The sequence below is a fragment of the Tachysurus vachellii genome, chromosome 1 (genome assembly GCF_030014155.1).
Source record: "Tachysurus vachellii isolate PV-2020 chromosome 1, HZAU_Pvac_v1, whole genome shotgun sequence".
NCBI lineage: Eukaryota > Metazoa > Chordata > Actinopteri > Siluriformes > Bagridae > Tachysurus > Tachysurus vachellii.
The window spans coordinates 15,326,291-15,341,897 of NC_083460.1; the positions used below are offsets into that span (position 1 = coordinate 15,326,291).

Sequence of the window (15,607 nt, forward strand, 5' to 3'; positions counted from 1 at the left end):
TTCGCTATTGTTGGCACTTTAAACTGTTGTAAACTAAATCGTTAGAATTAGATCACATTTTGACTTTAAATATTGACACGCAGGTCACTCAGGGTAGTTTTTTCTTTAAGAGTTAACATGTGGAGGATGAGCAACGTCGTAGACAGACATGACTTAACGCTATACGTCATGACAGCGCCGCTATTGCTTTCACATGTTTCCTTCTGTCCAAGTCTATAGGAAGGCTCGTAACATAAAAAGAGGCACAAAGGCACTTTGCTCCCTATTTCTGGAAGGCTAATTTACTGCCTCAGGAGTTTCACATCTTCTTCATCTTCATCTTCCTTTGTTGAAATTGTGGACATCATTATTCCAGTTCTGTCAGCTCCTTCGGATCCGCGACAGTTGTGTAACACCAGGCCCAGTTTGTCATCATCAGGTCTACGTGTTCCAGAGAATGCTTTTTTCATGTATGTTTTTGCAATTGAGATCACAATCAGTGAGTGTGAGCATCCACAGAGATAAGTGAGCAGACAGATGAGAGAAAAACGCTGAAAGAGAAGAAGCACATCTGTCAAAAACATTTGACAATAGACAAAAAAAATAATGCATTATAATGCATAATTTGCTAAAATATTGAATCTTAACTAAAAAACAAGTTTGTCATATTTTCAGCATGGTTAACTATTGAGAAGAGTGAAGCTGTTTAGCCGACATGCTGCTGGAAATCTTGTTAAGTTCATTCATTCATTCATCGTCTACCGCTTATCCGAACTACCTCGGGTCACGGGGAGCCTGTGCCTATCTCAGGCGTCATCGGGCATCAAGGCAGGATACACCCTGGACGGAGTGCCAAACCATCGCAGGGCACACACACACACACACACACACACACACACACACTCATTCACTCACTAGGGACAATTTTCCAGAGATGCCAATCAACCTACCATGCATGTCTTTGGACCGGGGGAAGAAACCGGAGTACCCAGAGGAAACCCCCAAGGCACGGGGAGAACATGCAAACTCCACACACACAAGGTGGAGGCGGGAATCGAACCCCGACCCTGGAGGTGTGAGGTGAACGTGCTAACCACTAAGCCACCGTGCCCCCCTATCTTGTTAAGTTCCCACACAAAAACAATTTCATTATTTAATTAATTAAACGTTCCCCAAGAGTCCCTGACTAAAGTTATCTGAGGAAATGTTATCTACGCTAGTCACTTATGAAGCTCGCAAACATATTGTCTGAGTTAGCAAGCTAGATTAGCATGCAGCACTACCAATCTACCCAACTTTCTGTTTTCATGTGCTAGCTGTTTTAGCTTGCCAGATGTGACTAAGCTTTGATGGTTATAAATTTCAATAACCTTTTGTTCAAAGAATTATTAGCTAAAGTAGCTAGCTAACGAAGTGCCTTAACAAATAGTCTGTCAGACATTAGACATCTTATGTTATTTATTTTTCCATTTGTCTAAGGTTTAAATAATTCTGAAAGGCATTGCCTCGTACTTGAGTTGTCATTGTTCTCGCCAAAATGATTAGTTAAGGTAGTTAGCAGTTTTAGCTGATTGGATGAGCTAGCCTATTATCTGTGCAAGTATTAGCTAGCTATGTTAGCATGTTTGAATAAGGCTGGTTGGCTGAAGTAACATAAAGGCAAAAAAGGGGGAAAAATCATGTTTTAAACAAATCTGTGACAAAATTGATGCATTGTCTAAGAAGGACAGGAACAGTGAAGTGACAAAATCCCAAATGACTCCATACTCCCTACTGGCTAGCTTCAGGTGTACACACACTTACACTCACTCTCTCTCTCTCTCTCTCTCTCTCTCTCTCTCTCTCTCTCTCTCTCTCTCATGACTGAAGTGTGATCCAGGCCACAATGAGTCTTGCAGATGGAGTTTATGCTCGTAGTAATCACTCTGTGAATCAGTGTGTAACTATGATAAAGGCTGACAGACAGACAGACAGACAGATGGAATCTCCACATAGATGCAGCAGCAGACATGACTCCATCAACTGGAGGAAATACCCCGGGGTCATAATCACTGGAGAAAGAGAAAAAATGTGTTGAATTACAGAATATAATGGTGCCTCTGAGGCAAAATGTGAATTGACAAGTTTATGGCAAGTCCTCCAAATATCATGACAAATAGATCTCACATAGATGCTAACTCTACACACTCACACTCACTCTCACTCTCAATCTCACTCTCACTCTCACTCACTCACACACACACACACACACAAAGAGAGAGAGAGAGAGAGAGAGAGAGAGAGAGAGAGAGAGAGAGAGAGAGAGAGAGAGAGAGAGAGAGAGAATTTAAATATAAGAATTTAAATTTGGGCTTAGATATGATGCCTATGTTATTATTATTATTATTATTATTATTATTATTATTATTATTATTATTATTATTATCCTATACATTTAAAAAAATGACGAGAAGAATCAAGGAGATTTGGAAGTTTTTGTATCAAATTAAAGAACTCGGAGTCAAAACCAAGGTGCAATTTGTAGATTGTAAGCCTTGGGCGCCCTCTTGTGGTCATTCAGCGTAAACGCACATTTAATGATCAAGTTTACTTATTATTTTCAACATGTGGAGACGTTGATTTGTTTGGTAACAAATTAAAGGGTTACAATAGAATAGAATAAGTAAAATAAGAATATTATAAGCAATGTAAGTAGGATTCAAAAGAAAAAAACAGAGAAGTTGTATTCTTTTTGCAATTTATCTTAATACAGTTCATTCGTCACTCATGTAGATAATTGATTTTGCATGAGACAGAGAAGATCCCTTAATTAGAGTAGAGTAACATTTCAGTAAATTAATTCGGACATAGTCAAATGAGAAGAAAAATTTGGAAAAGTTGCAGTTTCGGCCATCGACCTCTAGTCGCTATTACAACCATTCTGTTTACATGTTACCGAAACGTTGGCGAAGAAGAAAAAAAGTTAAACTAAATCTGAATCCCACATCGCTACTTCACTGACTACGTAGCGAACGATGCACGTGTAACGCACCCTATGTAATGCTAGTGTATAGGGTATGTGTAGCAATTTGGGACGCGCCCACGGCTCTTCTCTTGATACCTCGCAATGTATTTAGCTAGTTTTCGTTGCCTTCCTTTAGCTTAGCCATGTTAAAATCTTCTCGATAGAACAGTGTTGTTCAGTGATTTTAATGTTTAAATAAATATTACGTAAATAATTATAACTAGACATGTTTCCAGATATTTGTATTTTTTTGCACTGTTTGTAAATAAAGGAAGCTCGGAGGTTGCGGATAAGAAGAAACGGTTGTAGGTAAGCGTCAAAAGCTACAGCTAATTAGCATAGCCTAGCTTAGCTTAGCATAGAGTAGCTTCAGTTAGCGTTAATTCTTACGGAATGCACCTAGCGCGCTAGGTAGCTGTTTACATTGGGATTTAACAGTGATATAAGATGCTATTCAGACAGTAAATCACCATAATAGGGTTGTTTTGTCAAGAATTATTAGATAAACGACATCTTTTATAACAATAGATACATTTGATTGTTTATTTAACTCTAGCTAAGAAACCTGTTTTTCTTGTTAGTAACTCGGCTAACTAGCAGTGCTGGTTAGACTTGCTAGCTGTGTCACATCTAAGTAAAAACTTAATAAGTTACAATAAATAAATAAATACGTTTCATTGCACATAAAAGCCAGAATTGTGATTTATAACTGTAACTTTTCTCGGCGTTATGACATTGTATTAAGAAATATGAGCGTTCGCTATTTTGTGCTTGTTTTATTTTATTACACACGTCCCAAAAGCTATCGAAATGAAGTTGAATTAATCTTCGAATGCAAGCACGATTAAAGAAAACTCAAAATCCACGTTAAATTTCAGCTGCTGAAAATTCTGTTTATTCTGAGAAGTTAGAGATTCTGTGACACTTAATAAAATGGAAAAATTCTCTCTTCTTAAAAAAAAACAAAACAAAAACAAAAGAAATTCTGTCTAAATTCAGTACATAGAGTGATGCCTTTGTAGTGTGTATGGTGAGAAAAAGTACATAGGTTTGAATGTGTATCAAAATAACACATACTACCATGTCATACCATGTGAGAACATTGTTGTCTACAATATCTACAAGTATCACAAGATGTAATCTATTTCAGCAACCATTAATCATGCTGGAAAATAGAAAACTTTGGATTGCACTTTTAGGTTCTTTCACTTTAAATCGAGTTAGCTCATCTGCCATGTTTGCAGGTTGACTTTATAAATCATCTCAAAACTTCTCTTTCCCAAAGACTGAATTGTGATAGTAGAGAATAGTAAACCCAGCGTAGTCGTTTTTTAGCCGTACTACGATTTTGGACACGCTAATTCGAATCTTGGATATACAACATCATATATACCCATCAGATACCTGTAGGGTTTATTTTTCCCTTTTGCTATTTTCCAGCGACGTCACGTTACCATGAAATCTTAGAGTAGTGGAGAAGTTGTACGCAAAGTTTGAGAATGGCTTATTCTGTATGACATAGTTTATGTCAGCATGTTTTGTTTCCACTTTGTAGCCCGAACACCACTCGTGTCAAATGTTTAGTAAGACTTGAAGGAAAATATATAGTAACCGTGTGTTACATAATGGAAAAATCAATTATTAAAGTGACTGAGGCTCATCTTTATTTTTCTCTCATTGTGATGCATTTGTAGAGGAAATTTATCACAGGAAGTGGTTTTGTCATGATAAATAGCATGTGAAGCAGTGACCTGTGTTTTACTTGTAATTTTCTGTTTTTCTCAACAGTGGTAAACCTGAACATATCATATGTGTCACCTGGAGGGCTGCGATAATGGCAGATGACAAAGATATACTTCGAGATGTGTGGTTCGGCCGGATACCAGCATGCTTCACACTTCATCCAGATGAAGTCACAGAGAGAGAAGCAGAACCGTTTTATGTGAGAATCACAAGCACTGTGTGTTAGCCAGGGTTTGGTACATTATTTGTCATGACTGTTTTTAAGGCTGAAATGATCCTCTGCTTATTGTAATAATTTTCTTTCGTTATTACTTCAGCTTCTCCTACCAAGAGTCAGTTATCTGACGCTAGTGACCGACAAGGTCAAGAAGCACTTTCAGAAAGTCGTAAAAGCTGAAGATGTAGAGGAAATGTGGTTTGAATATGAAGGGACACCTCTGAAGTGGTAGGAATCCGTGTTTCTGATTCTCTGCTTGTTATGCTACGTTTTTTGATGATTGTCATTAAGATAATTAAGTCAACTATATGTTTATAATGAACACTTACACAGGCACACCACAAGGTGGCAGCAGAGACAATGTTTTGTAATATTAAAGCAATGGTTCTTGTTACACTCCAGTTATATTATTTTTATTTTGATTCTTTTTATTCAGGGATTTTCTTTGTGTTTAATAGGCACTATCCAATTGGAGTGTTATTTGATCTCCATGCTTCAAATACAGCTCTCCCCTGGAGCATCACTGTGCACTTTAAGGTACACAATCCACTAACACTAGCTAGTAATTTTATTTTTTAAAGCAATTGCCAGGTAATTAATATCAGATTATCATGTTGCACATAACAGCATTTTCCTGATCGAGACCTACTCCGCTGCTCCACGAACGCTGTCATAGAAGCTCATTTTATGTCTACAATTAAAGAAGCAGATGCATTTAAGCACAAGGGCCAGGTCATCAACGACATGCAGAAAAAAGATCACAAGCAGCTGTGGATGGGCCTGCAGAACGGTGAGTCATGTAACTTTCACAGAAACATCAGTCACATTTGCTCTGTTAATGTTTAGAACAGAAAATGTGTGTAGTTTTTTTTTTTTTTTTTAAAAAGAGTGACAAACAATGAAAAAGATCTGTACTGCTGAAACTCTGAACTGAGAATAGCAGAGCTTAAAGCAAGACACTTGGGGGAGAACAGAAACAGCTCGCCGTCTAATTTATGATGAAAATAGTCACTGTAGAAAGTGAAAGAGCTGAATAAAGTTTCAGGGTACAACTGTCTTACTTGTGTTTAGTAAGAAAGCATATCATAAACACTTTGACCTTGCATGTCAAAGAACAGAAAGAATAGTTAGAGAGGAAAACCATTACAGGTAAAGGAGTGAAAGTTACAGTAACAGGCCTGGGATTGTAACTTTATTCACTGTCTGAGACTCGTCTCTGTTATTTCCTGCATTCACCAGCTGCAGTCTTAACAAAATTGTTAGCAAGTCAGAAACAGTGAAGATATTGCTTTTAATTTCTTGCATGAACCAGATTTATATCACTAAATTATTTTACATTACAGTGTTGAATACTCAATTCTGGTTAGAATAGAAGACCTGATGTTAGTGCTGGCTGTGTCTAGAGTATAAATGTATTATTATTATTATTATTATTATTATTATTATTGTTTGTAAAGCAGATTTGTATGTTGTACATGCCATGTTAACAGGTTCACGAAAGGGTGAAATCTGTGATTTGGTGAAAAGACTTTAATTTAGCATTTAGGAAAGGAGTCTCCAGTGTTTAAAGAGGTAAAGCTATGTTTAATAAAAGTAAATGTATTGAGGACAGAGGACTTTCTTGTTACTCAGGAACACAAAAAGTTTGTTTTTCACTTTAGAAGGACTGTTTTTATAAGGACTGCTATAATCTAAGCGATTATCTATTACTTTGTGGATATTTAAACAACTATAAATGGATAAAAAGTATCATGTCTTTAATTACAAAAAGTCGTGACTCATTAGCAAAAAGTTGTGGTATAAGAGTAATAAAATGGTTTAAGGCACACTCTTATTGGGAAATAATAAACTGTAGGGACAGTGAATTGGAGGAAACGTCAGTTATGAACATCCTCAGCACTTGGATGTGGGAGAGTCAGTGTGATCCTGCTGTTTAGATGATGTGTGTTCAACTGTACAGGAATGCAGAAACACTTTAACCCTGAGATTTTGTAAATTTAGACTTTTAATGTTTGCTGTTTTTGTTGTTTTAGTTTAGCTAACACATATGGTTGATGTTTTCTACAGATAAATTTGACCAGTTCTGGGCCATGAACCGCAAACTGATGGAATATCCAACCGAGGAATGCGGCTTTCGCTATATTCCTTTCAGGATATACCAGGTAATTTTGTTTTATAGACTGAAGTGCATTTTGTAACCACCCTGAATTGAATTTGCACGCTGCAGTACACAAACTGCCAATAGATGGGGCTCTTGTGTATGTTTAAGCAGTTTGTTTTGGGTGGAAAAATAAAAGTAAACTTGTAGTATTTATTGAATAGGAAATCAACAATGATGGGATTATTTAGGCCTGGAATTGACTTCTCTGTCTAGAGAGCTGGTCTTTCATTTAAGACATCTGGTGTATGTTTATTCTTTAGTTTTCCTCTTTGGTGATCAGGAGTCTCTGGAGACAAAGCTAAACCATTGAAGAGCGAATTGCAAACCACCCTCTCATAATGTTGGAAAACCTTTACTTCGCTTATTTATTTCTTAATTTGTATTTGCTTTGAGCCTCGAACCAGGTGTAACAGGCCACTAGTTTCAGCGTTGAAAATAAAGTGAAATTACAGTTGCAAAGTAGACAACAACATTTCCAACAACAGGATTATAATTCTACATTATAACAACAGGACAACAACAGGATTATAATTCTTCTGAGTCAGCTTTCTGTTGTTTTTTTTTTTTTAATTATTATTTATTTATTTTATTTTTTGAAGTAAATTTGTCGACTGTTCGCCTTTCCGATTTTTGTACCTTAAGTTGACCACTTAAGTTACCAGCTATCGTCAAAAGCATTTAATAACATATTTACAAATTCTTAGCAGGAAGAATACATAAAAAAGTGAGAAATATGGCAGATTGGACGTCTTCAATCTGTCAGGATGGTGCTCGTCATGTTTTTGTAATTTAAATTTACTCATGATCCTCCTCACTGTTGCTATGCCGACCGTCATACTTAACTCATTTGTTTACCAGGTACCGTGCGAGCCATGCTGAGATGTATAAAAAGGGAAAGAAAAAAAAAGTGCAAATTGATTGGTTAAACATCGTCATGCAGACGTCCCAAATTAACTCTGACTGAAATCATGTCTCTACAGCGCAAGAATCTCTGGTTAAAGTCTAATAGTGGCTGTCTTCCAACTAAAATTTGTTATTCTTGGCAAGTTTAAACAAGGCAACATCATCTAAGGTGAAACTGCCTCCAAAAGGCTTCCTGTTCACTCTGTTTGCAGCCTACGTAGGATATAACATTAGAGTTACATATTGTACTGTACCGATGTACATAATTAATTGTCCGGCCAAGTATCTGACTTCACCGCTGTACTGAGTCATACCTAATTTGGATAAAAGTAATTGTTCAAAAATTCAAATGTTGCTTGTTAATCTATGGCCTTGTTCATTGCTGCTGTTGCTTCTCTCATGGCATGCTTTCAAACCGTTCTTTAAAAAAATGATAAACAACACTAACCATTATAAATTAAAATTCATCACAATCAATTTATACTGTATTATAATTGCTGATATTTAAGATTGATTGTTTCCTCAAGTCGATCTGATTGTGGTGAAAAATCTGTTAAATTCTGTTATTTACGCTTTTTTATTTCTTTTATTTTATATATATATACATATATATATATATATATATATATATATATATATATATATATATATATATAGCAAATTGCTTAAAAAAATCGTCGCTGCTCCATTTATCCCAAGCTTCTGACATTCTGTTTTTTTTCCGAGCTGTCACGTGATATTAGGTGACCTGAAATGGCTTCCAGTTCTGAAACAAGGTCCATTTCTTATTCTGAGGCGAAAGTATAGATAAGTGTAAAGTGTAAATAAATGACCAATGTAGTGTTTACTAGCTCGTGATAACCGTCGTTAATATTAAATACATTTTTATAGTACATCTGAGATCTTATGATTAAGGTACACATGGTCACAATGTGAAGTAAATTTCTACGTTAGGTTTTTCAAGCTGAAAGCTGAAGCTTTACTCAGGAACAAAAGGTCAGTTTGAAGCGTACCCTTGCCTGTACTCTGTGATTGGATAAAGACTAACAATGCTTCATTGACCATGTGGTCTCCTGCCAGCTTGTGTGTCTGGGAACTGAAAAGAAAGTGTCTGCACACTCAGTATCACACTTCTCATCAGTATTAATAAGCCTCTATGCCGGTATCGTCCTTAATAATTGATCGTGGTGTTTTAAAAATGCATCAAAGTAGCTGTCACTTATCACACTCTCTCTGCTCAGGCCCTACAGTTCATCTCACGTAAGCTGCCACTATCTCACACGGTGAGTCAGGTTTTCTGGTAAGGTGATATTACAGCGACGCATCCTAATCCACCTTCTCTTCCCGGAGCTCGGGGATTTTAGTTACATCTGCAACACCTGAGCCATCCATGTCACTGGTTTCCTTTTCACACTATTTCACACCGTTGGCTTGTTTTGTTAGTCAGCCTGCTGTTTGACATTGTCGGTCGCTGACTCCATGTGAAACCGGCGAGAAAAACTGAACCCTGTCCAGCACGCGACACCTCAGAGTTCAAAAGTCAAGGCCTTGCACGGAAGGAGATTTTTATTTCCAGCCAGGCTTTGCAATTCACGTTTGATTGCACCAGGGTTTTAATGCAAATAAACACAGACTGTAATTTAAGACAGCTGTCAGAAAGTTCAGTTTAATAATTAGTCCCTCTAACCGAAGCTAATAAAGATGGAAATGTATCCTGTACCCTCTTGTGTATGCAAATCCTTCTTCTAGTCATCATACAAATTTTTATAACTGATCTTAATAATAATCTTCTTACTTAGGCTTTTAAAGAGCTCAGTTTTTGCCTCAGTTTTGTATTCATTTTTATATTTCTGTTCTAATATTTATTTATATACTGTAACTGTACTTTGTAATTTGTTTGAATTATTTAATTTATTTATTTTTTATATTGTTGCCAGGTTGTTTTTCCTTATTTATTTATTTTTTATTATTAAAGGACTTTTCTTTTGTGGATCCCTGATTCGGTCAGAAAACAGGATGAATCTGGTTCCCACAGAAATATTGCTAGACACTGTTTAGTCATTGCACAGTACAAGCATGAAGCTGGATAACGCATGCCCAGTCACGATGATGTGGGGATCCCCAGCTTCCCGCTCAGCTTGCAGCCGGGGGCGGATCTGGCACATCTATACGATTACGAATCCACAAATTGTTAATCATTTTATCCTGTGACGTGCCAGATAATGGGAGCAAGCCACTGCGAAATGGATTTACTGTTTTTTTTAAGCTACTGGAGGTGGGGTGTATTTTTTATATATATATATATATATATATATATATATATAATATAGTTATTTTATTTTTTTTTTTTAATGAGGTAGCACTTTTGCATTAGAGCTAAATAAATGTCACTTGATCTTATATTTACAAATATCTGTTCAATCAGGACAGAGAGATTTCTTTACCATACTGTGCTGTCAGGCAAGTGATTGAAATTGATGAAAGAAAACGGCTTTGCTTTATTAAAGAGAATCGCTGATAACGGTGTCATTTTGACTTTCAAACCAAGCACTATTTAACTTACACCAAACTACCTTTACAGCCCCTGCTGTCATTCTGACATTTAGAGCTTAAGGAATATTCTCTATGGTGCTGCTGAAATGATCATGACTATGATCTGATTCCTCCCTTTAGGTTTCGTTTTTACGTTAATTTTCTGTCACACGATCATTGAGGTTCATGTGAACAAGAAGATTATTTCAAATTTACAAACACGATTGAATCCGAATGCATACTGATAAACACACGGAGCCCAAAATAGAGTTTAACAACCCATTATTTTTGGCTGGTTTTTTTTTTTTTTGTTTATTTTATTTAGGTTGTTTTTTTTTTTTTTTTGTCAGAAATGACAGTTGAGGATGAAACTTTAGCTCTGATGCCACTTTCCCCATTAAGTTTTTTTCTGTCGGTTGCTTTTTATTTCTAATAGGATTTTAAAAAGAATTCAAATCTTTTAGACTTCCGGAAGCACATCAACAGTGACTATTTGTGTCTCTGCTGTAGACGCCGAGTGACAGGCCGTTCATCCAGAAGCTGTTCCGGCCCGTTTCTCTAGAAGGCCACACACTCACTCTGGGAGATCTACTCAAAGAGATGGTTCCTGCTGCCATATGCCAGGATAGTAAGTCATCACAGTTACATAGACACACACGTTGATGTTGTTTGATGGTAAACGTCCTATTTTCTAAGAAGTTTTGTTTGACAAGGAGTTCAAAGAAACTCCATAAAGCGTCTTCCTTTTTATTGTGCAGCAGCCCTTCTCAGATTTAATCCAAAGATTATAGTTATGCGTGACAAAGAGAGTGAGTGAAGAAGCAAACAGAAAAAAATGAGAGAGTGCAGGAGGTATGAATAAGGGTCACAGCCAAAACAGGAGCTGTGTGGCTTTCTCCTCAGAGGAAGTCAGATGTGTTCCACCATGCAGGCTGTCCAGTCTGCGGGTGCTGTGTTCCTCGCTGCTATTGTCCTCTTATCTGAGATGGCAGATGAAAGTAAAGGGACCAGTACACACACACACACACACACACACACACACAGAGACAAAAACACATACACGCTCTCCTTTTCTCCATTAAAGTGAAAGTGCCTTTGCTGTTTGTTTGGGTTCCTTCACTTCCATGTTGAGGAGATGGAGGATGCAGATAAATGATGTGTTTAGGTCGAGAGAGAAAAGAGTTCTGGCTCACACTCTTTTTATAAATACAGGGTACTCTGTGTCTCCTATGTCTAATGGATGTAACTTTTGGGGAGTAATGCTGTATTTTCCGGTGATAAGCGGTCAACCAATCCTTTCCCGTACGTTTATATATATATATATAGTTCATGGAAAAGCTTTGATGGCAGCAAAACCTCAAGGATGACTTAGTACAACACGCTGGGCTGATTTAGCTGGGGATTCCCACGGAGAAAACAGCAAGACAGGGCCAAGAATGCTGTTCGCCCACCAATGCTAAGATCAACAATTGCTGTTAATTAGCATCTGGCCTCAGACACAAAAGAGTACTCAAATCATTTGGCTGTAAGCAGTTTAAAGGGGATGAGCAGAGACATGTAGCCGATCGCACCGTCTCCTACGCTTTTTCAGCATGTGAAATTTCAAAACGTCAACAAGCCGAACTTTTTTGAGAATCGAGAAATCCCCACGCTTTAGAAGTCAATCGGAACAGTGAAAGATTTTTTTGTTTGTTTTATTTTTAAATATTTTTAACCATCGTCTTAGAAACTAAGCCGCGGTGGTATTATTTCAAATAAATGATTTGCTCAGAAAGCCCCCGCCCATCAAACCTTCACATCAGCCTACGCTGTTAGTGGGGAAACCTACAGCTGGCCCACCCACCTCTCCACAGTCTGCATCACTACTGAGCTGTCGATCTTCACAGCACACTAAGAGCGTGCTCTCTTTTAGAGCTCTCAGGCTGAGTGTGTGTGACAGAGATGGGGCATTCCACTTCGGCACACAGAGTATTTTGTCGATCTCCTCAGACCAAAGCGGGGGAAAAGGGTCACTCTTAGAAAAGTATCATAGCCTGGAATAAACAAGTCAGATTTATTCAGAAATGATGTGGGTTCACAGTATCCCATCAAAGACGCCGTGTTTGCTCATACAGCTTATACAGCTCGACCTCTCGGGCCGTGTAAATGGGCAGAAATGAGGAGTTGCGGTTTGAACAAATAAAGTGTCGGCCATGCTTGAACAGGAACATTGTAATGTTCGGTCTCTCGGCACTGCAGCACTCCACCACAGTGTGCTGTATGTATCAACAGCAACCGCAGGGCACAACTAGAGAAAGCAGTTTGAGAGAAAGCTTCTGAGGCCTTTTTTCTTTGGCGTTTATGATTAGCATCTGGATTCAATGATTGTCTTTTAAATAAAGAGTCTGCCTTAGAAAAAGATTTCTGCCGTAGCGAAAGCTTAAAGTGACAGTTTATATGAATGCTTACGTTTTTTTATGACATTTTTTTAAAATATATTTTATGTGAATATTTATATCTCTTTATTCTATTTTAAATGATGGCATATGAAGTATTGCCAGATGTTTTAATCTTTTTCACACATGTGAGACTCCTTATTGGCCATAATATATTTTCAGTTTTCTTTCTGAATCCAAATTTTATTGGAAAAAAGTAAGTAACTTAATTTTTTAGGATAAGAAAATTTATCAGTATAGTTTTATGTGCTCTTGGAATTTCTTTGTATAACATTTTATATAGAATTTATATGAAATGGTCACAAAAAGATAACACTAATAAAAGTGAAGAAAAAATTAAAAATTTTACATTAAAAATAAAGAATAAATAAGTTTAACTCCTTTATGGCACTGATAATTACAAAGTCAGTCCTATTTGCCACAATATTTACAGCTTGTGAACATTTTTGGGGCCATGTGGAACCATTTAGTGGTTACTACCAATAGTACTAACTAATTTTTTGTTTCCATTGTTTACTGCATTTTTATTTTTCACACCTTCCTCCGCTGGATAGTTTTTCATTCGATTAAGTCTGTAAAATGGCAAAAAAAAAAAAGGCCCTTTGCCTTTAAGTTCTTATTTCCATAGGTGTGCTACTCATTATGTGCTAATCATCTTAGCTGTCTAAGGGTCCAGGGAGAAGTAGATGGGTGTGGCCAAGCAGAAGACGTGTCAGCGGTTTGACTTCAATCAGTTTTACTGATTAACCTCACAGGTGGGCGGAAGCTCAAAATGACAAACCGCTCCATTGAGTACTCAAAACCCATAACACGTCAAAAAACGTAAGCTTTCAGCTTTTTGTGGCCTAATTTGAGATTGAATTGAACCAGGCTCTAAGTCCACCGGTTTGGAACAAACTGTAGTTTTGAATAGACGGATGTTTTCTAGACGCAAACACCATCTCCCACTCATATAAGAGCTTATAAGATAAAAATATCCACGTTTCTTCAGAGACAAAATGACTGTTTACTCCAAAAGGGCCATGTTCTCCCAGCAAAACGGTGAAGGAGTAACCATGACGTACTCACTTCCAAATGATCTGCTTTTGTGTTGCCGGTTCATCTCTGCACTCCATGACTTAAGGTTTCAGTTCTGTTATGCCTCTTCTGCTTGTAAGCAAGAAAACTTCAATAAACAAGTAGTAAGACTCTTGAGTAGATCCGGAGGTGTTGGTGCTTGTCAATGCATTCCAGGTATAAGAAGACGATCGTTCGATCAGATTATTTGCGTTGTAATTCTATAGAAAGCGCACTCATGGATGGAAGGCCATGTGATTCAGTTCCGGTATAAGCACATTTACGGCTCTAGCGTGCTGCCGTGTGACCATCGTCCTCCGTTTGTACAGTAAATGGGCCACCGATGCCACATCCCTCCTGCTGGTTTTTACGGTTTCCTGTTTCACCGATGTCACCACTCACTCGCTGCGTAAAGTCAACAGGTGTTGTGAAATCTCAAACCTTTAACCGTCTGTGCAGCATGATGGTTTCGAATACTGAGAAATTGTTATCAGGTTATACTTGTACAACTGAAGCAATTTTCATTGTATTTAACGTTCCCGGTTTCAGTATGTATAGAAAAGAAACTGGTGGGTAGAAAAAAACCTCTGATGACTTAATTAGCAATGACCTGATTGCCTTCAAACTACATACTGTGCAGTTTCATGCACAAAAAATTCTCACACAAATAAAAAAACGTCGACTCCTACCATGTGCCCATTTCTTCTCAGACGGTGTACGTTTTTTGGAACGCTGCAAGACGCCAATATGAGTAATCTACTAGTATTAATCAATCTGAGAGATTGCAAAGCTCTTTTACCCGGTTTAAATATTGACCATGAAAAGCGCTGGGTTATTTTAAATGGTTTTGTTTCTTCATGAGTAAATAAACCAGGTATTGGACCAATACCTGATATCAGTAACGGTATTGATGCATCCTTTCTCGGTGGAACAACAGCGTCATAAAAATCTGGACACAGTAGTCTTGTCTCCTGTCAGTTCTGAGTTCAGATTACCGTCTGAGGTTCTTTGCATGTTACCCCATTTTCTCTGTGTTTCCTCTGAGCTCTGTGGTTTCTACCACCTCCTGAAAACCTGTCAGTAGGTGGTTTGGTTTCACTGAATTGCTTTTATATGTTAATGCATGTGTATGGTTCACTGTAATGAACTGACATCCCATTCAGGGTGAACACCCACCTCGCTCCCACAGGCACCACCTCTATTCGCCACGATCTGGATCAAGAAAAGCGATAGCTGTTGGTGAATGTCAATATCAACAATATTGTAGCAAATAAACACCAAAAGCCCTGAAGGGTGTGAGAGCCGGAGGGAATTTGACGGCAACTTAAATCACAGTTTGGTTTCATATTTACGAAGACCAGTCATTTTAAACACTTTTCTTTCACCTTGGAACACTGTCCAGGTTTCACATTGGAAATGTCATTCACTAATATTAGTCCACTATTAAAAGTTTAAAACGGTCCCTGATGAAATCGCTGATGGATGTGATTTGTGTAGGAACACTCGTGGGTGTCTGTGCTCACTTTAGGATCCACTGTATGACCGTGTTATTTCTTTAGTCTCAGTGAAAATCCCCT

The 15,607-nt window shown here is 37.6% G+C and overlaps 1 protein-coding gene across 2 annotated transcripts in view; it reads left to right on the plus strand.

Annotated features, from left to right (window-relative positions):
• The first annotated feature begins 2,979 nt into the window (after positions 1-2,979).
• atg5 (ATG5 autophagy related 5 homolog (S. cerevisiae)) overlaps positions 2,980-15,607 on the plus strand; it is a 36,691-nt gene continuing 24,063 nt past the window's right edge. The window contains exons 1-7 of one of the 2 annotated variants that reach the window (XM_060874135.1): positions 2,980-3,292; positions 4,772-4,925; positions 5,044-5,171; positions 5,402-5,480; positions 5,571-5,733; positions 7,011-7,105; positions 11,050-11,167. In XM_060874135.1, the coding sequence (XP_060730118.1) occupies positions 4,818-4,925; positions 5,044-5,171; positions 5,402-5,480; positions 5,571-5,733; positions 7,011-7,105; positions 11,050-11,167 (691 nt within the window). In that variant the 5' untranslated portion in view covers positions 2,980-3,292; positions 4,772-4,817. The remainder of the gene's footprint in view (positions 3,293-4,771; positions 4,926-5,043; positions 5,172-5,401; positions 5,481-5,570; positions 5,734-7,010; positions 7,106-11,049; positions 11,168-15,607) is intronic. The other variant, XM_060874125.1, reaches the window with a different exon arrangement.